This window comes from Botryllus schlosseri, chromosome 8 (genome assembly GCF_051294905.1).
Source record: "Botryllus schlosseri isolate E-star chromosome 8, Bs_hap1, whole genome shotgun sequence".
NCBI lineage: Eukaryota > Metazoa > Chordata > Ascidiacea > Stolidobranchia > Styelidae > Botryllus > Botryllus schlosseri.
In genome coordinates, this window is record NC_137243.1 from 407603 (window position 1) to 434830 (window position 27228).

The window sequence follows — 27228 nt, forward strand, 5'->3', positions numbered from 1 at the left end:
TTTTGGAATTCCGTTATAATATCCGTACTGGCATATCTATTTCCTGAAAATGATCCATTTTCATTGGATTCTGGTGGGTCCCCTATTGTGTTCCGAAGGCTGAAATATTTTTGGGGGTAATGTTGGGATCAGGGTTGTAATGACTCGAGTCATGACTCGACTCGAGTCTGACTCGAGTCACGATTTTCTGATGACTCGACTTGACTCGAGTCATTTTTTCAAAACATGGAAATGACTCGACTCGACTCGAGTCAATCTGTGTATTGACTCGACTTAGACTCGAGTCATTGCGCATGACTCGAACCAAGTCATTGACTCGAGACTCAGACGGCCAAGACCGACATTTCACTGTAATTCCGAAGCCAACACACTATTGGTATTTCGTCTGTCTGTACTTGAAAATGCTACCGAAACTGCTAAAAGTGAGGAAATTGGTATATTATAAATGCGAACCTTCTATATCACCAAACAGAGATAAAAAGTGGGTTTACCAAGACTTTAACTGAAACTGAGCAGTCAGCACAATGACTTGGATTCGGACTCGAGTCATAATTCCATGACTCGGACTCGATCCTCTGCTCGCTGACTTGGACTCGGACTTGACTTGGCGATGAGTTGAAATGACTCGACTTGACTCGAGTCAAAGCTATAAAAGTGAGATTGACTTGTGACTCGGAGCCTTGTGACTTGGTTACAACCCTGGTTGGGATACTCCTCTCGACTTGTAGCAATATGTAGTTACGCCTTTGACGCCGCAGGTTAGTGGAAATTATGTTTGTAATTCCGTTATAATATCTGTACTGGCATATCTATTTTCTGAAAATGACCCATTTTCATTGGATTCTGGTGGGTCCCCTATTGTGTTCCCAAGGCTGAAATATTTTTGGGGGTAATCTTGGGATACTCCTCTCGACTTGTAGCAATATGTAGTTACGCCTTTGACGCCGCAGGGTAGTGAAAATGATTTTTGGAATTCCGTTATAATATCCGTACTGGCATGTCTATTTCCTGAAAATGATCCATTTTCATTGGATTCTGGTGGGTCCCCTATTGTGTTCCGAAGGCTGAAATATTTTTTGGGGTAATGTTTGGATAGTCATTTCGAATTGTAGTAATGTGTAGTTCTGCCTTTGGGCCCGCAAGGGGGTGAATCTGATTTTTTGGTTTTATTGGTAAAATGTAGGCATTTGCATGTCTATTTGCCGGAATAGGATCCTTTTTGTTGACCACCTCTAAATATTAAGAGCTGGCAACCGGTTTTGCTGGGAATTTCGAAATCTGGCAACTCATATTCCAGTTATTCCTAAATTTTATAGACCAAAAAAAATCATGTTGTCCATGTACATTCACAATGATTCACCTGGTCATGATATTTCTGCTGATGTGCTATTAGCATCACAGTGGTCATAAACAACCCTACCCTACCCGGCCCCGTGGATATACTCAGCTATCGCAGCTATCGCAGCTCCCGCAGCTATCGCAGCTATCACTTGTGGATATACTCAGCTATCGCAGCTATCACCAAAAATCGCAGACATAGAGGTCATTTAAAGGTCACGTATCGTCTAGGGCGCAGCTATCAGCGCTGGAGCTTGTCTGGGATGAAATAGTGCGCAGCTATCATATCCGGAGCACGTCTGAGTTGAAATAGTGCGCAGCTATCAGATCCGGAGCAAGTCTGGGTTGAAATAGTGCGCAGCTATCAGATCTGGAGCAAGTCTGGGTTGAAATAGTGCGCAGCTATCAGCTCCGGAGCACGTCTGGGTTGAAATAGTGCGCAGCTATCAGTTCTGGAGCACGTCCGGGTTGATTGAAGCACGCAGCTATCTGATCCGGAGCACGTCCAGGTTGAAATAGTGCGCAGCTATCAGATCCGGAGCAAGTCTGAGTTGAAATAGTGCGCAGCTATCAGCTTCGGAGCACGTCCAGGTTGAAATAGTGCGCAGCTATCAGATCTGGAGCACTTCCTGGTTGAAATAGTGCGCAGCTATCAGATCCGGAGCACGTCCAGGTTGAAATAGCGCGCAGCTATCAGATCCGGAGCAAGTCTGAGTTGAAGTAGTGCGCAGCTATCAGCTTCGGAGCACGTCCAGGTTGAAATAGCGCGCAGCTATCAGATCCGAAGCAAGTCCGGATGCAAATAGTGCGCAGCTATCATCTCCGGAGCACATGTGGACTCGAATTATGCGCAACTATCGGCTCCAGAGGTAGTCCGGGTTCAAATAGTGCGCAGCTATCAGATTCGGAGCACGTCTGAGTTAAAATAGTGCGCAGCTATCAGATCCGGAGCAAGGCTGAGTTGAAATAGAGCGCAGCTATCAGCTCAAGAGCACGTCCGGGTTGAAATACCGCGCAGCTATCACTACTGTGGATATATACTCAGCTATCGCAGCTATCACCAAAAATCGCATATATACAGGTCATTTAAAGGTCACGTATCGTTTAGGGCGCAGCTATCAGATCCGGAGCAAGGCTGAGTTGAAATAGTGCGCAGATGTCAGATCCGGAGCACGTCCAGGTTGAAATAGTGCGTACCTATCAGATCCGGAGCAATTCTGAGTTGAAATAGTGCGCAGCCACCGAGTCAAGTCCGAGTCCAAGTCATCGAGCAGAGGTTCGAGTCCGAGTCATGGTATTATGACTCGAGTCCAAATCCAAGTGATTGTGTTGACTGCTCATTTTCCATTTAAAGTCATTTTAAACCCACTTTCTATAACCATGTTTGGTGATATCGAATGGTTCGCATTTATAATATACTAATTTTTCTCACTTTTAATAGTTTCTGGTCGCATTTTCAAGTATCATGCATATAAATTTGTTTTAACCTCTCTCTGTATTCGGTTCTATATTTATCACGTGTTTTATTAGCAGTTCTACGTGTGTGTAAGCGATACAACGCCTTTTTGCATGTATATTTAACTTCATATTGGTTATTTTGATTCAAGATAAATAGCAAATTAATCAGTCTTTCACACAGCTACCAAAATGTACTGACTTTGAATCATCTCTCATACTTCGAAAATTCAATTTGACTTGCTTGTGACTTGACTTGACTCGACTTAACTCAAGTCACCTCCAAAAATGTGTGACGGAATCGCACAGGTGTTAGTCAATATTATAACAAATATGTATTTACAGCTGCATAATTATTCGTAAGCAGAGCTTTTAATACAAAGTAACGATTTTTTTTGATCCCGTGTGGATGTCAGAATATCTGTTCACCGCCCGTACACTGAAAATCACGAAGATTGTCCTGGCATGCCGTGTAATGAATGAATCTGAATCCGGAAGTGCTCCGGAGCTGATAGCTGCGCACTATTTCAACTCGGACTTGCTCCAGACCTGATAGCTGCGCACTATTTCAACCAGGACGTGCTCCAGAACTGATAGCTGCGCACTATTTCAACCCTGACGTGCTCCGGAGCTGATAGCTGCGCACCATTTCAACTCGGACGTGCTCCAGATCTGATAGCTGCGCACTATTTCAACTCAGACTTGCTCCAAATCTGATAGCTGCGCATTACTTCAACTCAGACTTGCTCCAGATCTGATAGCTGCGCACTATTTCAACTCAGACTTGCTCCAGATCTGATAGCTGCGCACTATTTCAACCAGGACGTGCTCCAGAACTGATAGCTGCGCACTATTTCAACCCGGACGTGCTCCGGAGCTGATAGCTGCGCACTATTTCAACCCAGACGAGCTCCAGAGCTGATAGCTGTGCCCTAAACGATACATGACCTTTAAATGACCTGTATGTCTGCGATTTTTGGTGATAGATGTGATAGCTGTGAAAGCTGAGTATATCCACAGTAGTGATAGTGATAGCTGCGCACTATTTCAACCCGGACGTACTCCGGAGCTGATAGCTGCGCACTATTTCAACCAGGAAGTGCTCCGGATCTGATAGCTGCGCACTATTTCAACTCAGACGTGCTCCGGATATGATAGCTGCGCACTATTTCATCCCAGACAAGCTCCAGCGCTGATAGCTGCGCCCTAGACGATACGTGACCTTTAAATCATCATCATCATTGGTTTATTAGCAATTTTTATCAGTTCAATACACCACAAAAAATGCGATACAATGAATAGACAGGAAGATGTCGAAGCGACTTGGATTTGTCAATGGAATCGGACACCCACCTTGGCCTAGGCGTAGTAAAGAGGAGGCATGCACACTGAATGAAAGTAAAGAATACAGTATAGAAAAAGAAAGCGACAAGAAATAGGGCGGCATGTCATTGGAAGCGAGATCGATAGGTCAGTCGTGGTCCGGTAATCTTGAGGATGGACTGTATTTATTTAGTAGTAATTGCTTGTATTTCGACTTGAATGTGGACATGCTCGTCGACTGTCGGATGGCCGGCGGGATACTGTTCCACACATCAGGTCCGGCATATTTGATGGAGCGATGATCTTTTCGGTCGATCATATGATATTTGGACGACGTGGACGCGCGTGTGTTGTACTTGTGCGCTTTTGATTCAGAGGTAAAGAAGTCATTGAAATATTCGGGGCAACGACCGCAGTGAAACTGATACATAAACTTGGCGATTTCTAGTTTCCGCATATCTTCTATGTTTAGGACGCCGAATCTCTTCAGCAGCGACTTATTGGATGGGCAGCCAGGCCCCTTTGGGGCCCTAGCTATGATTCGGAGCACTTTATGCTGTAGTTTCTGCAGTGGCTTGAGTGCAGTTTTACTGGCAGCCCCCCAACAGAGGATGCCATAATGTAACTTCGATTGGATTAAGGATTTAAAGAGTATCAGGAGAACCCATGCTGGCATGAAGCGCCCAAGGCTGTAGAACAGGCCGCACTTCGGTGATAATTTAGTTTCTAGGGATTGAATATGACTCTTCCAGGACATGTTCGAGTCCAGTAAAACTCCGAGATATTTGGCATTATCTGTGTTGGAAACGGGCTGACCAGCGATATTAACGGTTAGGTTATTTTTTGAATTGACTGTCAGCAATTGCGATTTCGAGGCGTTTATGCAAAGGTTGTTCTGGGCCGTCCACTCATGGAATTTGGGCATTTGGTCACCAGTCAGGGCATCCAGCTCTGCCGTCGAAGATGCGGAAGAGAGGAGGTGAGTATCATCAGCGAACAGTGTGGTGTTCAATGAGGAGGTTTCAAAAATGTCGTTGACATATAAGGTGAAAAGGACCGGTCCAAGTACTGAGCCCTGGGGCACACCACAGGTCACCGGGTGAGGAGAGGACAAGGTGTCTGAGATCGCAACCATTTGTTGGCGTCCAGTGAGGTAACTTTTCATGAGCTCAAGTTGTGGGCCCCGAAGTCCGTAACGCGCCAATTTCGAGATGAGAATTTTATGATCTACGCAGTCAAACGCTTTTTTTAGGTCGAGAAAAATGCTACATCCCACATTTCGCTTCTCTGAGATATCATAGTACTGTTCGGCCACTGTTAGAGAGAGAGAGAGAGAGTCTTTATTTTTCATCGAACCAAAATACATAACAAACGGCAGTGATGGTGGTACAGAAAATATGCGTACACAGTATTCGGTATTAGATAGGAATGATCGATAAGACCGTGAAGGTCATCTAGTCTGATCACACCAGCATCAAACAGGTACACTTGACTCTGAACAGTCTGGCTGTAAAGAAATGTTTAGTTAAAGGAAAATAGAAAAAAAATCAAACAATGGTGGCAAATGAGGGCATGAGCGGTTTGGTGTTTGTTTCGGAAGCCAAATTGTTGAGGGGAAATGACAGACATTTTGGCGAGGAATGAGGACTGCGATTTTGGTGATAGCTGCGATAGCTGTGATAGCTGAGTATATCCACAAGTGATAGCTGCGGGAGCTGCGATAGCTGAGTATATCCACAGTAGTGATAGCTGCGCACTATTTCAACCCGGACGTACTCCGGAGCTGATAGCTGCGCATTATTTCCACTCAGACTTGCTCCGGATGTGATAGCTGCGCACTATTTCAACCTGGACGTGCTCCGGATCTGATAGCTGCGCACTATTTCAACCCAGACGAGCTCCAGCGCTGATAGCTGCGCCCTAAACGATACATGACCTTTAAATGACCTGTATGTCTGCGATTTTTGGTGATAGATGTGATAGCTGAGTATATCCACAGTAGTGATAGTGATAGCTGCGCACTATTTCAACCCGGACGTACTCCGGAGCTGATAGCTGCGCACTATTTCAACCAGGAAGTGCTCCGGATCTGATAGCTGCGCACTATTTCAACTCAGACGTGCTCCGGATATGATAGCTGCGCACTATTTCATCCCAGACAAGCTCCAGCGCTGATAGCTGCGCCCTAGACGATACGTGACCTTTAAATGACCTCTATGTCTGCGATTTTTGGTGATAGCTGCGATAGCTGTGATAGCTGAGTATATCCACAAGTGATAGCTGCGATAGCTGCGATAGCTGCGGGAGCTGCGATAGCTGCGGGAGCTGCGATAGCTGCGATAGCTGAGTATATCCACGGGGCCACCCTACCCTGCTTCCCGTCAATCTCACGTCCTCCTTCCTGCCCATTCCTTTTTACGGAAATCATAGCGAATGCACAGTTGCCTCCATGGTGTGTTACGCATCAGTCAGTCGGTTCTATATTTATCAATATTTACATCGATAACTGAGAGACTGTCCTGGTTTGTCGTGATAGTTCTTCGTACGATATATTTTCCCATACACAGTTTATTCAAACATTTGCTAGTAGGTTTACTTGAATCTCGTCTCGAGTCGTCTAAACATTAGCTTATAAAGACTCGAGATCATTGCGATGCAGGGCTGTGGAGTCGGTAAATTTTACCACCGATTCCGACTCCGACTCCACACATTTTCAATATACCGACTCCGACTACTGAGTCTTTAAACTTTAGTCGTCCGATAGGAGAGAACCGAATTAGGTAACATTGCAAACAAGACTTATATTAATACGCTCTAAAACTGATAACAATATGTCATGCAACTGTGCAGTGCGCAATCAGGCCCTTGTCGCGCGAAGCGCGAAATTGTTTTTTTTTTCAAGATAATGACTGAATTATATCAATTAATATGTTGCTAACATACATTGGGGGTCGCATCTGTATACCACTGGGCTCATTTGGCAAGGACAGGATTATTCGACGTTCAGACATAGCAAAATCGACGGTATCAGTGAACATAACTCTATCATTTTGTGCAAATGTTTTGTCGACGATCTCGCTGCGAGTGCACAATCGAAGCCGCATGTTGGACGCACGTTATCTCCAAATTGCGAATATAGATGGACTCAATTCTGTGAATAATATGTATTTATAATTTTCAGAAGGGGGATCAAATACTGAATGCAAGAAATCTAGTGACAATGAATCATGCGAAGTACCGAGAAAAATTTCAAGTCAAATATATCTGCTATGAAATATTCTACTTTATGGTCATATACGAAGATCTGGGATAAATGTGGCTGGCCCCTGGATACGTCAATGCGTCAGAACTGTTGTTTTAGTCATCATAGAATTTCGCGGTCATGCTAATCAAATTTTGGTTGGCCTTGCAATTGTACCTGCTGATGCCATAAATAATTTCGAGAATTACCTCGTAGGCCACACCTAACCTTCTCGTGTGCCAAATTTGGCCTGCGTGCCACGGACTGGCCGCACCAGATCTGTATGGTTATTAATAACGGTGATTGATGGTACATAAAAATTCTATTGAAATTTCTTTGAAAGCAAATGTTTTCATGATAGAGAAGTTGGAGTCGAAGTCGGAGTCGAAGTCAGGGGAATGGGGAATGACAAACTCCCGACTACCGACTCCACAGCCCTGGTTACACTCCCGCAGTAGGTAACCGAATACAATATGACATTATAGAGCAGTGGTTCTCAACCTTGTTCACCCCGCGGACCAGTAAAATTACAAAAGATATTAGGCGGACCGGTGGACCTTAAAAAAATTGAAATAACCCAAAATGTAATGTATGCAGCCGTTATCCTGCAAGTATGGTACTAGAACAGGGGTGGCCAGCCGTTGTGCTATTCGTGGCCGCATTTCGATGACTGATATGATATTCCAGGAAATAGTCGTAACGAACTAACTGAACGCGAAATTCCCACGCTTAACTGAACATGTCCATTTTTGGAGAATTCCGGGCTAATCTAGCATTTTATATCGTCTTACTGTACGCACCGAAATCGCTTCATAGTGGTCATGCAGGGCCGTAACAGCACTTCGTCAGGCCCCCCCCCAAAACTTTGGTCTTGGGCCCCCCATAGTGTTACAGACCGAACGTCTGGGGGGCTTCGCCCCCCAGACCCCCCTCCGGCGATACACTGTTTACCACTATTCCTCATTTTCATTGTGAGTTTCTTTAGTGAATCAACTTTGGTCGCCTAAGCGCGCGAAGCGCGCAAAATTTCTAGTATTCATGATTTCATCGGTCAGTGTGATCGGGAATTGCATACATTGTTATCAATTTTTATCTTCACTCTGCTCACGTAATCAGATTTGCCGGTAGAGCTGAGTGAGGTGTGTTTGAAAAGGTAGGACCACTCAATAATAATTAAACATCTTCGGGCGTATACCCGTTGGCAGGAACAAAACAGCACCTCGTCAGGCCCCCAAAAACGTGGGTCTTGGGCTCCCATAGGGTGATAAAACGCCCCCCCCCCATCACGTTGTTCGCGTTTGTCACGAAATTACCCGTACTGTATTGTGAGCCAGCGCCAAGCGCGAAAATTTTCGATAATTTATGATAAAATCGGTCAATCAGATCGGCGACTGCATATATAATATGCTATCAATATATTGTCCTCTCTACTCACGTAATCAGATTTGCCGGTAGAGCTGAGTGAGGTGTGTTTGAAATGGTGGGACCACTCAATAATAATTAAACATCTTCGGGCGTATACCCGTTGGCAGGAACGAAACAGCACCTCGTCAGGCCCCCAAGAACGTGGGTCTTGGGCTCCCATAGGGTGATAAAACGACCCCCCATCACGTTGTTCACGTTTGTCACGAAATTACCCGTACTGTGTTGAGAGCCTGCGCCAAGCGCGAAAATGTTCGATAATTTATGATAAAATCGGTAAATCAGATCGGCGACTACATATATAATATGCTATCAATTTATTGTCTTCTCTACTCACGTAATTAGATTTACCGGTAGAGCTGAGTGAAGTGTCTTGAAAACGGGAGGGCCCGTAAATAATGATTAAACATCTTCGGGCGGGTGGAAACGTTGATACGACTTCGTTACATGATGTTATTTCGTGACTTCCAGTCTGCTATATCAGAAAATATAGAACCGCCCAAACGTAGGCTTCTAAACTAAGAGAAGCACACGATTTCAAATTGGTATTTCTTCACTGGCATAAAATTTTTCCCAGCGGGATGGTATTTGTCTTGTGAGGTTCAGATTGCAAAGACAGGAACATTCGGCGCCAGTCATTTAGGCGCCTATGGACAATTAAACCTATATGTATTTTGTATATATAGCGAAGTCTTTGATCTGCATAAGGGCATAGACCTTTTCGGCCAAGCTTTTCTCGCTGCCAATCGTTCTGGCACACTTCTTGGAGTCGCATGTTATATGGCCTAAAACTTGATTGTATGTCTTGATGGGTCGTGGCGCGGTAATGGCCCAATCCCCAATAAGAAAGATAAACGGGTACGTGAATTCGCGCGCAGCGCGAAAAAATTTTGAAAAAATTGCATAAATTTTCAAAAAATACTCTATGATTTATGCTAATTCACGAAATAATTTTGGGCCCCTCATCGAGCTCGGGCCCCCCCAATTGGGGGGTTTGGGGTGCGGCAGTTACGGTGCTGTGGTCATGTTATGACTAACACCGGTAACGGCAATTGTCGCGCGAAGCGCGAAAACATTTTCCGATTCACGAATGAATTCCGTCAAATATTTATCCTTTCTTAATCAATGCGATCAGATTCATTGGTTGAGTTTGAGAGAGTGTTTTCGGAAATTAAGGGCAAAAATTAAGGGCAAGTTATAAATGATGATGCATCTTTGGGTGGGCCATTGTTATTATAGTAACTTTGTTGCGTGTTCTTTTTTATTGACCTCCCATCAGGATTGTCGGTATAGTGGAAAGATTTTGGAATCTCCCAAACCTACCAGAAACAAATTTCTTCGTGAAGACCGCACGATTCCAAGTTTAGGTATTTCTATGCGGGCGGCGCATCATTTCCTCTGCTGTTCGCATCAGTGCTGTGGGGCTCAGATTGCAAAGGGCACTCACTATACGACTATATTAAAATCGAAAAATGAGGTCTCATTGATTCGCCGCTGGTGCGAAGAAAATTTCGAAAATGATTAAAATATATCAAAAATTCGGGAGTCAATTCGTAAATTGAATTTTTCTGTCGACTACCGCCAACACATATTAATTGAATTACTTTTCCACGGCCGCGAAAAACTTCCTTCTACGGCCGCAGGTTGGCCCCCCCTGTACTGTGAAGAGTGACATTTTGAGGGTTATTTTGTTCGTAATTGAATATGTTTGGGATGGTATTGATGTAATTTTACGGTAGTGTCTGCAGAGTGCTGAGTCGAGGTAAAATTGACTTGCCCAGATAAACATTTATAGGCTAATTTCGCGCCGATAGCCGTGAATTAACCGATCGCGCCAACTCGAATGATATTCTTCTCTTCGACATTATCCAAAGATGATGCGTTTTGGAGTAGGACTAAGCACATTGCCGAGCTATCTTGCTCATCCCCCATTACTACCAGACGTATAGCCTGTTATGAGTACAATGCGCCGTACGAAAACACCTGGCAACGAAGTGATAGGCCTACCTGGCTATCCACAAAATTATTGAATTGAAAACGAATGATCGTACGAATTGCGTGGTTTTGCGAGTCGCTCGTATGTCGACACCGGAGACAGCTTGAACTTCAAAGTCAAATCGAACATGTTTCCTAGTCTAATCTTAACTCACGAAGTTCTGCATCAGCTGAAAATTCGACGTTTTATATATTTTACCAATGGACAAGCCTTCTTGGCTTGCATAACGTATAAAACAGGGTTGTAATGACTCGAGTCATGACTCGACTCGAGTCCGACTCGAGTCACGATTTTCAGATGACTCGACTTGACTCGAGTCATTTTCTCAAAATACGGAAATGACTCGACTCGACTCGAGTCAAATTCTGTATTGACTCGACTTGGACTCGAGTCATTGCGCATGACTTGAACCAAGTCATATGACTCGAGACTCAGACAGCCAAGACCGACGTTTCATTGTAATTTCGAGGAATAGAAAGTAATCACACTATTTGGATTTCGTCTATTGGTACTATAGTACTGGAAAACGCGTCCAGAAACTGCTAAAAATGACGAAAATTAGTATATTATGAATGTGAACCATTCGATATCACCAAACAGAGTTATAAAAAGTTGATTTAACAAGCTTTTAACTAAAAACTGGGCCGTCAACACAATGACTTGGACTCGACTCGAGTCATAATACCATGACTCGGACTCGACCCTCTGCCTGGTGACTTGGACTCGGACTTGACTCGGTGGTGAATTGAAAATGACTCGACTTGACTCGAGTCAAAACTATAAAACTGAGATTGACTTGTGACTCGGAGCCTCGTGACTTGGTTACAACCCTGGTATAAAATCCTAAACGTACCGGCAGAAGAGTCGTCGCGGACCGGCGGTTGAGAACCACTGTTATAGAGGACGTATAATGACATAACAATGCCAGCGTCAAAGTTATCCAGATTTGCTGTAAGTTGATCAGGTTGTCAGCGTAATCAGAGCGTGTTAATCAGTGTTGGGATCAAGTCACTGCCTTCGAGTCACGAGTCATCTCGAGTCATTGCACATTTTGACTCGAGTCAAGTCAAGTCAATCGATTTTCAAAGGTGACTCGAGTCAAGTCAAGTCAGTCGTTTTTTAGAGGTGACTCGAGTCAAGTCAAGTCAAGTCACAAGTCAAGTCACAATTCAAGTCAAATTGAATTTTCGAAGTATGAGTGATCATTCAAATTCATTATATTTTACTAGCTGTGTTAAAGAGATCAATTGGTCATTCATCTTGAATCAAATAACGAATATAAAGTTGAATATACATGCGAAAATGCGTTGTATCGCTCACGCACAAGTAGAACTGCTAATAAAATACGTAAGTAACTGTATAGCTACATCAGGGGCGTGTCAAACATACGACCCGCCAAATGATTTCATTCAGCCCGCGAAGAAATTCTGAGTATATGTTCAAAATTGCGTGATTTTATCCAACACATTTCTCGAAGTTGTAGTAAGAAATACTACTATTAAATATTCCTTCAAGATAGCACATTATAACTTCCCGACAGCGGAGTTGTAATTGTAGTCATCGTCAGGAGAAAATCGCTGACATTGACACCCAATTACGAGAATGCGGAAAAGTGCATATATTGACTTAAGAGTTAGTAATATTTTGGAATCATTTGACTGGTGCGGCCCGCGAGTGATCTGAATATTTGAATTCGACCCGCGACGTCAGTTGAGTTTGACAACTCTGAGCTACATGCTACATTCTCTTATTATCAGCCAAAATATAGGATCGAATACGAAGCCTCGAGAAGATGAAAGAAATAGATATCGTACAATACACTAGCCATCTATACACATACGTGAGGATATAAATGCATAAAATATATTTGTTCGATTTAAATCATGCAAGATGGTTGGTAAAGGTGAGCGCCGTGCAATGTAATGACAGAGCCGTCCAATAAACAGCGATACGTCGCTATTAAATTAATCTGCTACTACGACAACGCAAGCTGTGATCATTTCGTTTGCGGTCAGTGTATTTGTGATGTAACAATGTAAGATCAGTGAAACGTACCATCAGTGAATGACTGGTTGCTCTCACAAATTATTCCGTGGCGTACCATGTATCGTGAATAATACGAACAAGCACAAAATACATTGATTTAGTCGACACCGCTAACTTGATGACTTGAAATTGACTCGTAAATTTTGCTCCAAGTCACGCGTCAATCCACATTTTTGAAGCGCCGAGTCAAGTCAAGTCAAGTCATTTTTGCAAAGTGACTCGAGTCAAGTCAAGTCATTCGAAAAAGTTGACTCGAGTCAGACTCGAGTCAAGTCATGACTCGAGTCATCCCAACACTGGTGTTAATTGATATGGAATCAAGCGAATAAGAATTGCTAAGAATATTCGATGACGTGAGTATCTCGCTCTCGAAAAGCATGAGAATGCGATTTGACGTGCACCGGCCTTGCGACGGCATGATGAGGATTCAACCAAGGGTTCGCCTAGCTTCACGTTTACGGTTTGCAATCGCTATGGTAGTACCTCATATGCCTTTGGCAAAGTTTTCGGGGTGTGACAAGTGCCGAGTAAGGCGGATTTGAATACAAGAGCGCTAAATGGATTGAAAATTTCCGGTAGACGAAGGAGACCGCAGTCTACACTGATTTTGGACATTTCGCTAGCGGAATGAGATTATATTTTCGTGGCCGGCGCCTCCGAGAGCTTAGGCGGGTTTTTGTCACATTTCGCACCCGGCAAGCAAACTCAAATTCTGCCGTACAAATGGAGAATATGTTGTGTCGAGTAATGATTTTTTTAATACTTAGGAGCCTCTGATAGCCTGCGCATATTGCCTTGCATTATCACCAGAGCGAAAAGTTTTATTATAGCCTCGGCATCATAATATACGCCAATAATAACAGGCGTGACAGGTATGATTGTAGGGGCAATGATATTATCACCAGAGAAGTGGCCAAAAATCCGTTCGTCTGTAAAAGTATACGCAAGTAGATCCTGTCTGACTGTAACAAAACGCGGTCTTAATCGAAAAAAATATTGGTAGGCTACACACTCGGTACAGCTCATCCAAACTTGTCTACATAATGGGTGAGGCTCATGGTTGTCAATAAAGTTTGCGCAATGGAAGGCGTGAAAGTATATGCTGATACTCGAATGGATCAAAGGATTTGATGGGAAAAAGGGATAAGTGCTCATAGGCTTAACAAGCGTGTTATCTAGGACAGGGGTCGGCAGCCTTAAGCATACTAAGAGTCATTCAAAATCATCACATAAACCGAGTGAGAGGCGCAAACTCATTTTTTTATTATATGACGAAAATAACACTTACAGTTAAGTGACGAAACTATAGAAAATGTAACAATAATGTTTCACTACAGGCACAATTGTGAATATTATCTCGTGATCTTGTCATCAAAACAACACTTTTGGTTGAATATAATATATATGCGTGTGCCTTACTAATACGATTCGAAGAATAGATTTCTATTGGATAAGGGTCAATGTGCGAAGTTTGTTGTGATTTGTCTTTTCAATTGCGTCCAGTTTTTCTACGTTATTTTAAGGCGTCCGATTTACATGCAGATTAAAGACTTGGAGTATTCTCTATAATGCAGATAGATCGAGTTGATTGCAGTTAAAAAAAAACTTCGAGAAACCCTGTTTTAAGGTAAATTTCCGCGGCTTTTATGTGTGACGTTGTCGTATCAACACGGATAATATAATATCTGTATCACGGTAAAGAAGTATACAATTAATGATTTTATTACAGTGTAACTGTTTTTAGACACGAGGATGCGTATCGCAAAAAACGATCTGCAAAAATACATACAATCCATCGACCAAATCTATATTTTCAGTAAGCTACCAACTTGAATACTTGTCAGGCCTTACATTTTTTTCTTCCACCCGAAGTAGTTTTGACATGGCTTGGAAACCGCTACTTCTCTACTTGAGTGAAAATATATACGGCGTGACTTGTAGTTTTACTTGAGTATAGCAACACTGACTAATTTGAGCACATTTACATGTACTTTCAGCAACTAATTTAGTGTTCATGCTCTTGCTGCTGTGAATTACGTTGATAACGATCGGAATGCTTACCGTCATGAAACTATATACATCATAATAGTGGTTTGCCGTGACTCATCATTCTCGCTACAGGACAGACGAAAATAAGTTTATTTCAAAAATAAGAAAAAAATTCAGTGAAATGATGGCCAACGGTTTTATATATTGGCCGATATGTTCGGATAAAGACATATGTTGTAAAAATTTTAATGAAATAATATATGTATAGCAATATAGTTGAATGTAATATGCATATTATACACAAAAAAATCAAATATCCAATATACGTATGTATAGTCGTCCGGAGAGGACGATCATTCAACCATTTATGTATCTTGGAGTCGACATTTATCAAAATCCGCCAACTTGTAGTGTTTGTGCCAACAACAGGAATTTGTGTATCATCTGAAAATAGCGCATTGAGCTCAAGCCATCTGTTCGTCTCGGTTACTCAAATGTTCAGGCCGGTGACGTCATATTTGGTGATACGTTTGTTGATACACAATGTTCTTTTCAAATCCGTGCTCGTTGGTAACGATTGCTATTGAAGCAGAAAATATTTGGGTTTACTTCAATTTAAATATATTATATAATGATATATATTTATGTATGTAGATGCGATTTGGTATTCAACGTCTGCCAGTCAAAATATACGAAACAAGTAGCTATAAAAACAAAAATCGTTTTAAAAAAAGCTATATATTTTTATGAACAGTTTTTATATTGATGTTTGTCGTGATTATAAAGTAGGCTACATGCGATGCAAAAAGCAATTCAAATATCAACATATAAAGCTCATGTAATGAATATAACACAGTGAAAATATATATAGTATAATGAAAAATGTTTTTCAAGCTATGAGTTTTGTTTTGAGGCGGATGTTGCTGATGCGCGTCATCCAATCGAAGGACTTCAACTGCGCGACTGCGATATCACGATATAAAGTCCTGCATTCCGCGGATGCAACATTTTATAGAGCCTTCTGTTGGTGTGCAAACAATAGCGAGAGGCCGTGGCGAAGCAGAATTAAAAGGCGTATGAATTTCACGTCTTGCTTTGTTGAGTAACTTGCAAAGTTAATCGCAATTCACAAACAAACGGAGAGTTAAAGAGCCGTGAAGAGATCACATCATCTCTAATTCGTCTGCCTGTCTGCAGATTATTAGCATCTTGGCGTTACAACTCGATGACGTACGTGTAAAAGGAAAGATGAAGATTTAGGGTATAGGATGTTTTGACTCGTTCTCTGTGCAACGAAAACAAACAGGATTGAACTCAACGCTTCCCGTCTCGCTCGATGAGATTTTCAAAGATAAAGTTTTGATTCGCGGCGGTTCTGCTTCCCTTTCACGCGCCGTTGCGAAGGCGGCAACTTTTATGAGTCCAGCGATTTTGTGAGTTGTTTTATGAGTAATCTCACAGACTTACTTCAGATGAGGGAAAGCAACGATTTGTAAAGGCAAGAAATCAAGGTGAGACTGAAATCTCAGATGCAATCCTATGCGAAAGCCGTGAAATTATCGATACAATTTCTATCGAGAGGAGCGTATACTCTTCGCGAGGCAATGCGTCCTGACTTGCTCCGTGTTGAGAACAAATTACATCGTGTTGTAGCTTGCTTGCTTTGTGTGTTTTAAACGCATAAACGCAACAGAACCATCAAGTATATGATTATAAGCCAAGCTCTGATCGTTATACAAACGCGTTAGATGAATATAGTGGTTAATCGCTAGCAGACTCAGGTCCGAATTGAGAGCAGACTTGGACAACTAGATAATTCCAGTTGTCTAATTAGACTAATTAGAGTGAAGTGACATTAATCTAAATATAGTAAGATCTTGGTTATACGGTTATACTTTCATACTTTATTGACCTTCCACTTTCAAAGTAATAATTATATTTATTACATGAAAATCATTTTCACTTTAGCATCTGATAAAGGAGCGGCGCTGCGAAAGCTCGTGTAATAAATGAAATTATTATTTGGCCATTAATATGTTTGACCATTAATAGCTCAGTCAACAAATGGTTGCGCGTTAAAAAGCACATTTTTTTAGTAACAGGCAACTTTTTCATAGGGGGGGAATTTATGCTCAAATGTCGGCAAAGGGGGGGGGGGGGCACGAGACGAAAAAGGTTGGGAACCACTGAATTCTGAATTACAGCGAAGTGACAGTAATCTAAATATAGTAAGATCTAGGTTGCTTTCATACCTTATTTAACTTCCACTTTCAAAGTAATAATTATAATTATTAGATGAAAATCATTTTCACTTTAACACCAGATTCATTCTTATTCTAATCTAATTTGGCAAAGGTGTGAGACTTAGTTGTCCAACAAAGTTGCCCAACTGTACATGCTTGACAGCAGGTTAACAGAAAATATCACAATTCTGTTTACAGCGACGATGCGCAACTGCTTGTGGCTCGCGATGTCCATGTTCCTGTTTCCGACCGCAAGCAGCTCTCACTTCAAGCTCACTCGGGAGATGCAGCAGGTTTTCACGAAGGTTAGTTCACTTCTAATGTTTGTTAGTTGAAGGACGCGTCTGGAAATACGATTTGAGTTGAGTTTTGTTTTGTTGGGTAATGTGCATGTTATATTTTATCGTTTATTTCGACGAGGCGACGCATGGTTTTAGGGAATCAGTTTGCAATTCAACTGCGTGGTATTTCGTTTTTCTATATAGCTGTCTGATTTTGGTCGATTTGATTGTTTCATTACTGTTTTACTTGTCTCTTCGCTTATTGTCCCCGTAGAACTCGTCTCGTTCTCCATTCCATCGAGCATCGGACGAGCAAGCACTTGCCAATCTATGGCTGAAAGCATGTTCGTATCTACAAAGCAAACCAAGTCCATATTGTTATTCGATTTGGATTGCTTGATTATAGTTGAATACAATATTGATACGCAAGGTTTATCGAGTCCCAATTAAAGCAGATTCGAGCTGAGCAATTAAGCATAGACAGGATTCGACCAGGGATATATATATCCCTGGATTCGACGCCTGGAAAATCGGCACTCATTGGGAGTGAGTGTCGTGTCGAAACATTTAGGCCTATTATTTCATTGTATTTTTGTGAGTCATGTAAAGTGTAGATGACTCTATGATATCGAGCGTTCGTCTAAACCAGCGGTTCCCAACCTGGGGTCCTCATATCAACGTCGTGAGAAAACGAAAAGAAGCGATATTTTACTTCCGTTTCTGTAAATCTACATTTGTCAGCAAGCGCAAGCACGCGAGAATAAACTATGCCGGTATGCATATCTAGTTGCTGCCTATATACCATGTGTACAAGTACATTGACCTTACAATACTATACTACATCTACCACGACTAGGGTTGCATTTAAAACAAACGGTGTTTTAAAACAGTTTGTTTAAAACATGTTTTAAACATTATTTTAACAAATGCCTTTGAAAATAAATTGTGTCTTTTTTAGTTGTAAAATTATGCCATAATTGTATAAATACTTTTTAAAAACATGTTGTATGAGCCTACGGACAATTACCACCCGATATAGCTAACGTATATCGATATGTAATGGTTGGAGCCCTCAAAATAGTCGGTTAAACAGCAATAGTACATATATTTCATCAAAGGAGCTATATTTTAGCTACCCTATATTTTCAACTGTCAATGTTATGACGTCACAATTGAATATCCGTGACGTCATAACTTGAAAAAACATGTTTTAAACAAGGCCTTGTTTTAAACATGTTTTTTTTAAATTGCTTTTTGTTTTAAAGGCAACCCTAATCACGACGCACTCGTCTACCGCGCTCGTCTACTACGAAATAGAAAACAAGTGGCTTAGTACAGGAAAGACAACAATAGCCCTCAGTCGGCATGGCATCTTTAATCGCTGATTTAAAAATTTAAATCCCAAGGGAAACCGCTTGGCCAAAGGCGACCAAGTCCTAACAGTGCGAGGCGCAACTTTCGCTAAAAACATCTGGCCCTTGTCTCCTGCTGTGTAGATGTAGTGAATTGGTTGTCAACCTATTTTGTCTTTATTTATATATTTCCCCCCACTTGTTTGTCTAGTTTCTCTATTTTAGTATTATAGCAACTGCTATTTCAATTTCATGCCAATGGTGTATTCAACTTTTGTTCTCTCGTTCGTTCCGTTGTTCTTTCTTTCTTCAACAACAACATCAACAATTTGACACAGTACAGTAGTTGAGTAGCCTAATTATTACAATGGTCATTAGTCAATAGTATGTTAATTAGGTTTCACGCAAAATTCAGGCAGGGGCCCGCAAAATTAATAATTTGTCTAACAGAGCCCGTGACAGCAAAAAAAAGTTGTGAACCACTGGTCTATACCTTGCTTATCTGTATATCTTATATCATATTGCAACTAATCGAAATTTGTATATATGCTTTTTGAAGTAGCCTACAGAACTACAATATTGCAGCAGTCAGTATATTCTCAGCATTGCCAAGTTTATTCCTTTCGAAGCTTTTCGGCTGAATCTCATCAGGATCGAATGTCAATTTGTGTCTGCTATACCAAATTTAAAATATAGAAATAATTTTGAAGAGCTTCTTGGAGGTACAGAATTTCAGTAAACAATTGAATAGTTAAATAATTTTGCCGTTTCGACGTAATAATGACATGCACGTACACAGGGCCGCAAACGGCAGACCAACAACGCATAGTTAGCCTACTATAAAAGGAACAATTTCGGCTATAAAATCGGATTTTTCTTCTTGTTAAAGATTCTCATTCTTTTGTTGCAGTTGGAAAGCCGAATGAAGGCTGCAAGGAGCCCTCCTAGGAAAAGCCCCGGTAAATCACTCAGTTTTACATACAATCCAGTCTATAAAGATTGACGCGACATATTCTACGGACGTAATATCGTTTATATTTCAGATTCGCCCGAGAAAGCGCGGAAATGGCAAAAGCTGAACATCACGTACAAAATTTTCGGCCACCCTCATTCTCTCACTAAACCAGAAACGCTGCAAGTTTTTCGCAAAGCTTTCAAAACTTGGTCGAAAATATCGGCGTTACGTTTCAGCCCAAGCGACGATAATGCGATCGCGGACATCAATATCAGGTGACGTATCAGATATTGTATATCGCATCGGATCGATAGCTTCGTGATGAGTATATTAATAAATACAGTCATATCCGCCTAATTCGGACACCGGGCTTTATTCGTCGAAAATGCTACGGAATGAAACAAAATTAAAAAGTGCACGCGCAAAATTCCGTTCATTCGAACAATTTTTCGCTCAACTCGGACACAGCTTCGCAATTACTATCGTTATTCCCCAGTAAAGTAGACGAAGAAAAAAGTGCATGGGTTAGTCCAGAGTTGGATCAATTACATTATTTCAGTTCAATTACAATTACAATTACTCCCTTGCATGTTTCAATTACATTAAAATTACTCAATGCTAAAAATATCAAATTACAATTACAATTACTGTTAAACATGTAATTGATTCGGTAGAGAGGTGCTATTCAAAAACTGTAGCGACGTAATTAGCAACAATCTCAAGCTATTCGTGTTTCATTCATGATACACAGAAGGCAGAATACTCTTCATTAAAAAAAACTCGAACGTATTCGAGCTATTCCTAATCATGAGTACTGAAAAATACGAACACAGAAATAAATTTTAAGCAACTATTAACAACCAAAAGTTTGAGCGACTGGCAACGACTAACAGCGATTAGGCTACAAGACAGTTAATGAAATGTAATCAAACGATTACTCAGAGCTGAGTGAGGCAAATGAAATGTAATTGGTAAGGCGTCACCGATAAGGATGATACCGATAAGGTGTGTAAAATTGAAATAAATGCAAAAGGAAAAAATCTCCCGATAACTACTAATTACAAAAATTTTGGTTCGGATTTACATTTTCACTTGCTCAAAAACTATTAGATTGCATTTGATGAACATTAGGGTGCGGTAAGTTTGGCTAAGATTGCAGGAAAGATTGGAATTACATTTCTAAATACTGGTCAGGAGATTAAAAACTCTGACCGTGGTGTTGGAAATGGTTCAGCACAGAAGAGTTTATTGGTTGTTCATTCATTTTTGAAATATTAAGATTTAGTTTAGCCCAGTGGTTCTCAAACTTTGTAGACACGCCCCATTTTATGACAGTGAAATATTTCGTGCCCTCCTCATGGTCATATCACATAATGAAACCAAAATGTTAGCAATCCTTACAGATAGTTTGATGGTATGGAAGGTTATGATTGCTGATGAGAGAATTCTCCAATATGAAATTCGGACTACACAGAGCAATAACTATCAGATGCAAATCGCGCCAAGCGCGGAAAAATGTTTCAGTTTACCAGAGCTTCATGCTGCCCTTCAGATGCTTTCACGCCTCCCAAGGGGGGGGGGGGGGGCAGGTTGAGAACCACTGGTTTAGCCTATACTGTAATTCACTAAGTTTTCTGTTGCTACTGAAGTATGGGAAAAATTTTAGCATGGCTGCGGAATATCAAGTTAACGAGGCACGCATAGAACGCCCAAGTAAATAGGCTAATTATTTTATGTTCTGATTGTCAGGTTTCAACAACAATGTAATTTAAATTGTAATTAGGCAAAAATTTATCAAATTACAATTACAATTACACAAAATAGAAATGCTTGAATTACAATTACATGAAAAAAATGTAATAATTACATTCAGCTCCATTACAAATTACAATTGTTCCAACTCTGGATAGTATACGATATTTCCGCAATTTTAATCCTAAATGTGCGTGTTACACAGTAATACAGTTGGATCGTTTGTTAATAGGCCAACACTCCTACAGTAGGGGAGGTGTGGTAACGATGGATCACTGGGACCGAAAATACTTGAAAAATTCTCCATGATAATTCCATGATTACACTCCGTGAATTTGTCTACAATTACATGCTGACAGAATCTTTCCTCACATGCAAAATATTCGACCTGCGTGAGTTATGGGGTCTGTGACGAATGATTTACGTTTTAGGGGGTGTAAAGTAAATTTGGATCGATATTTTCATTTTTATATATCACCTTTCAGACTAATAAACCCGCCATAATTTTTGATGGGAAGTATAGGGCTTGTATCAGGGTATATAATGGCACATATTTTTCGAATCAATACCATCCTCGAGTGGACTATTTTCAAGTCAATTACAATATTTATGGGGTTGGAACCTATGGTACCATAGCAAAATCAAGCAAAATAGATGGACCAACTAGCCTAATCACTTAACAACAGAAACTCGCCTACATATATATAGGCTGTAAATCATAGTTACCTGTGGTGTTTTATCGCTATTACGATGTATTTGAAAGTGAAAATGTCGATTTTCGGGTAATATGTATGTGGCATTAATTTTGTAAGTTTAGGCGTAAATCAAAACATGATTTTATGCCAACATTTTAGTTGATATAATCTATTTTATTCTTGAAGGTAGCGACGAAACATTCTTCATTGGCTTGCTGTAGCTTAGCTTATAGTACACAACAAAACAAGTTACCAAATTTGGGTTTTTGAGCGTATGTCTCATAGGTCCCATGGTCGTGTGCCTTTGGACCCACCGGGTGGGGACCGATGACACGTTCGAGCGACAAATTTTAAACGTTCATAAATATTTTTTGAAAAGGCGGATATTCATGTAAATGTCCGCGATAGGTAGAGCTTGTATCGAAGTGAGACAGGAAAAGATATGCTTTGTTTCGGGGTATTCATGGTGTTTGTCGACTGCTATGGTCATTTACACCAGGCCGATATTCTTCAAATTTTTCCGTAACTACCGACTTATAGCACGGCCCACCTTTAGACTTTTTGTAAGACACCGCTGACGCGGATGAGGTGGCGAGGAGGAGCCTAGGTAAACCTCCAACACTTAGTTATCGGAATTCGGAAGTCGACCTCGGTCGGACTCGAACCCGCACCCATTGGTGTTGCAGCCGCGGATTATACCACTGCGCTATCTCGCCATGCTATTCTCGGCTGAAGATTTGAGGGACAGAGATTATTTTGCAATTTTTGATCCATCGGTACCACATCTCCCCTATACAGTGTTCGCTTGGTATCGAAATAGAAACTGCAATTTATCCATTAAGTAACAGTATTTTTAATGCCTTGTCTGCCTTTGAAACGAACAATTGATTCTGCCTTGAATTCGGACAACAACCGAATATATCAATGTGTGAATAGCTATATTATTAAATAATACTAAATATTACTAGTCGAGGTTAAAATTGTAGCATAATCATGTAGTCATATATCATGAGAATCAAAAGCTCTTCAAATATTAATAAATATGAATGAATGTTATTATCTATTTGATGGCGTTAGGTTCGAATTTGGTTTCCACGGCGACGGCGACGTGAACGCGTTCGACGGTCCGGGCGGACATTTGGCGCACGCTTTGCCACCGCCTTCCGGAGAGATCCATTTCGATGCCGCGGAGAATTGGTCGAGGCGATTCTCGGGAACCAAACACGAGATCGTCATGTCACCGGGGACTGGTGATAAAGAATTGCAAAGTCGTCGCTACTACAGGTTCATGTAGCACAGATTCGATTCGATAAATTCTTACAATCTTGACTTTTAACGAAAGCTTGCTCGTTGCGGCCGTGCACGAGATGGGACATGGTCTGGGATTGCGGCACAGTGACGCCACCGGTAGCATTATGGCTGCCTCGTATGCGGCGCAAAAATCGAAGTCGGAAGATCTTCTCGCGGAAAGCGATGTTTCAGCGATTCGTCTCCTTTATGGTATGCGTTACTATTGTGTTGTGTATATGCATGGCCATGGTAGAGCCTATGTTAAGGGTTTTCCAAATAAAACTTGATCAATTTTTACTGAATCGTTCGTAAAATCATTTGGTTACCTAGAAAACGACGCACATCAAATTTGGCTTGCTTCCGATCTGTTGCAGTGAAGTTATTACAGTCAGAAAATTGGGATTTCTTTAAAAATAGGCTACATATATTGCTAGCTGCCCGTGGAAGCGAAGTCATTGGAGTAGAAAACTTTTGATATGAAATGATAGTATTTTCGGTGGGAAAATGTTTGGTGAGGGAGGGGAAGAATTTGGTGTAGCGATTGTTTAGGCAGCCTTAGTTAACGATTTTGTCAACGAGCCAGTGAATTTTGAAAATAAGTTGCTTTTTAAACAACCGTAATATAGATAGATGTAGCCTATATGTTATATCACTTATTTTACACACAACTTGCTATCTTCACTCATGACGTCTCAAAGTCTGAGAAATTAGTCGACAGATCGAGTCAGTTGGCGCATGCGCAGTAATTCGCTTCGACAGCATTGTATTGGGCGGGTGTGTCACTTTGACTTGAACGGTTTCCAGGCAAAACTGCATACCGTTTGCGCTTTGGATTTTGTAAGGTAGAAAGTAGCTTTGGGATATGCTTCGATCCCTATTATATGTGAAATTGTCGTGATATACGTTATGCATCACGGTAACTGAGACAATATCACATCAATGAAGTAATGTCTGGGCGAGGTAGGGCAACAGTCTGAATATGACGACAAGAGCTAATCAAGTAGGGATTTGGAAAATCTATTATACGGCAATTCACGGATATTTTGTGGTAATGCATTCTAAATGATCGGTCGTGAGTAGTCGATAGATGTCTTAGTTAGGTTGCTATTGGATGGGGGCAAGTAGATATTCGCCTTCGACGAGGATCTTGTGTAATGAGAGTGGACATTTTTAGCAGGTATGAAATAGTCATCAAGCACATGAGGCAAACAACAGGAAAAGCATTTGTGTATAATTTTTGATACTTCGAAACAATACAGTTTTGAAAAGGAAGCTGTTCCAATTCTAGTTCGAGTGGCAAATTTTAAACAGGGAGAAGTTCTAGCTCTATTTGAAAAGGATTTTGAAAAGTGAGTAGGTTATATACCGTTATAATTGTAGTTGCGCATTTTGAATATACAGGAGTTTGTCCAAGCCTGACCAGACCGCTTCACAATGCTCGAATCCTACCAAGCTGGAATAAAATCGTCTGACCCAATCATGACGTCACGATGAGATTTACATAATGTATCATTTTGCAGGTCGCCGAAATTTATCGACTCGAGACACAAACCGCTCGCATTCCAAACGACAAATTGTGACGCCTCGACCCAACCCTTGCAACGCTCGAGTCGACGCCGCGTTTTCGGCAGGCGGGGAGTCGATATATTTCTTCAGAGGACGCTACGTTTGGACGTGGAACGAAACTGGATTTTCCACGCCTGAAAAGTCAAAGCGTCGATTCAGTCTTTCGAAACCGCGAGTGAACGCTGCCTGCTCTTCCACTTTCAGTGGTCGGACTTATATTTTCTCAGGTAGAATTCGATTATAGAACCATATGCAATCTTTCAGGAAGACTTGGGCCATTAGATCATTCTAGATGCCTCATTAGAGCGATGTCCAGATAATCTAATTCCAATCTGATTTTTCAAATGTTTCAATTCTGTCATTTTCATTCTAATATAGTTTGGGAGAGCTGGTGATTTCTAATTATCCGACTCTTCACTCAGGTGCGACTCCAGCGATAGTTGGATCGTTATTACCGCCATTTTGTTCGGAAATCCAGACTGGGAGTTGTTGAAGAAGACCAACAGACTTAATTTATTTGTCTTTCAGTCTGTTTTCAAAACAGAAATTGACATCTTTGACCTTGTGCAAACGACATTCCGTTGAAGTATCAAAAAAATCTCATCACAATGAAATCTGATATATTGTGTTTCGTGACAGGACACAAATACTGGCGTTACTACAACGACCGCCTGGAAAGTGGATTCCCACGCTTGCTCAGAAAGCATGGCCTTCCTACAAGACCCAATGCAGCCATCCACATTCCTGACTCGGGCGATATTCTCGTCATGAAAGGCAGGAGGGTTTTCTTGTTCAATGAAGTTGACCAACACGCCAAAGAGCGCGATCAAAACTTCGGGGAAAGGAACCCGATTCATACCATCGATGCCGCGATCCATTTTCGGAACGACATATACCTCTTCAGAGAACATTCGATTTGGAGAGTCCCAGATTCAGAAATCAACGCGAATCTTTTCGTCCATAAATTCGCAGCTCCATTCACGAAGGCCCTACAAGTCCCGTGGTTGAAATACTGTGAAAACATTCGCGTGTCACATCACAACTGAACTTCTGCTTCAATATATACCAACAAAATTCAAGTCCGTGCTCGAAGCTAACAGCCTATACCTGCCATCTGGGCGATCTGTAAATCCATAAGTTCTTTGTTAATGACTACCTCATCTGCGTAGGGAAGCGAGTGGCGCAGTTGGTTATGCACCAATGTCACGACACCAATGGTGGTGGTTCGAATCCCGGTTCGGACCTAATTCTATGTGTCGGAGGTTTATCTGGGCTCCTCATCGCTGACGTCACTGCATATATGCAGTGTCGTACGAAAAGCCCAGAAGCAAGTAAAGTCGAGCTTACGGAAATCGGCTGCAACAGACTCTGACGCGTGCAAGAGAGAGTGAAAGACGTGTATCTGAGTGTGACTGGAAGCCGTCCGCAAAAATCGTACCACAAGCAAAAAGACCAAGCAAAGGACAATATTCATGATCGGGCGCAAATGACCTTATCGGCGATAAGCGTCAAAAATTGTTCAAATACACACACACACACCTCATCTGCGTGCGGTGTGCAGGACGCAGGTGTCTAGATCAGAGTTGTATCAATTGTAATTTGTAATTGTAATTAAATGTAATTAATTACATTTTTCAATGTAATTGTAATGTAATTGTAATTGAAGCATTTTTACTTTGTGTAATTGTAATTGTAATTGTATTTTGACAAAAATTTTGCTCAATTACAATTTCAATTACATTAAATTGCTATTGAGACCTGACAAGCACAACATAAAATAATTGACTTATAATGCATTCTCTTTAAATGTCGACAAGGAATTTGGTGGATCCATTCGTGGAAGCCCTTGACTAGTTTTTGTTTTTTATTTTTACCGGTATGCTGGCCTCGGCATTGTATACAATTTTTAGATTACTAACCAACGGATGGATTCGCAAAACGTGACTCACGATTGAATACGCCGAGAAGCGAACTGCTAAGCCGGCTAAAAGCAGCATAATTGATAGTCCCATAGCTGGCGATCCAAGCGTCGAAATTTGATATGTATGTTCCTAATCAAAAGCTATTGTCGCACTGATTCCGCAATAAAAGTATATTTCCAGGCAATGGTACCATCTCAAAATAGTCGTGAAAGTCTGCGAATCGGCATTGTTCTGAACAATCGCTTGGCGTAATTGGTAATTGTTGTGGTCATGCTGCTGCAGCGCTCTCACTTTTCAGAACAGTCGGCCTTAAACGGCTATTTTGGAGCAGTTACATTGCCCTGACGAGATTTTATTTTGTA

General features: G+C 41.3%; 1 protein-coding gene and 1 long non-coding RNA gene across 2 annotated transcripts in view; both read left to right on the forward strand.

Annotated features, from left to right (window-relative positions):
• Positions 1 to 27228, forward strand: part of LOC145444639 (uncharacterized) — a 233148-nt gene that overhangs the window by 137203 nt on the left and 68717 nt on the right. The window lies entirely within an intron of this gene.
• Positions 16264 to 26498, forward strand: LOC145444983 (matrix metalloproteinase-28-like). Its single transcript, XM_080323063.1, has 8 exons — positions 16264 to 16321; positions 17252 to 17358; positions 19597 to 19645; positions 19730 to 19916; positions 23166 to 23372; positions 23431 to 23588; positions 24899 to 25171; positions 25584 to 26498. Exons 2-8 carry the CDS (start codon positions 17257 to 17259, stop codon positions 25988 to 25990), a joined length of 1383 nt encoding a protein of 460 aa, XP_080179189.1. The 5' UTR covers positions 16264 to 16321; positions 17252 to 17256; the 3' UTR covers positions 25991 to 26498.

Bases quoted from the DNA above. Each gene is read 5' to 3' on its own strand.
- LOC145444983 (XM_080323063.1), top strand. From the start codon at position 17,257: ATGCGCAACTGCTTGTGGCTCGCGATGTCCATGTTCCTGTTTCCGACC. The intron at 17,359-19,596 runs GTTAGTTCACTT...CTTTTGTTGCAG, and splicing joins TGCAGCAGGTTTTCACGAAG to TTGGAAAGCCGAATGAAGGC. The intron at 23,373-23,430 runs GTTCATGTAGCA...TTTTAACGAAAG, and splicing joins CAAAGTCGTCGCTACTACAG to CTTGCTCGTTGCGGCCGTGC.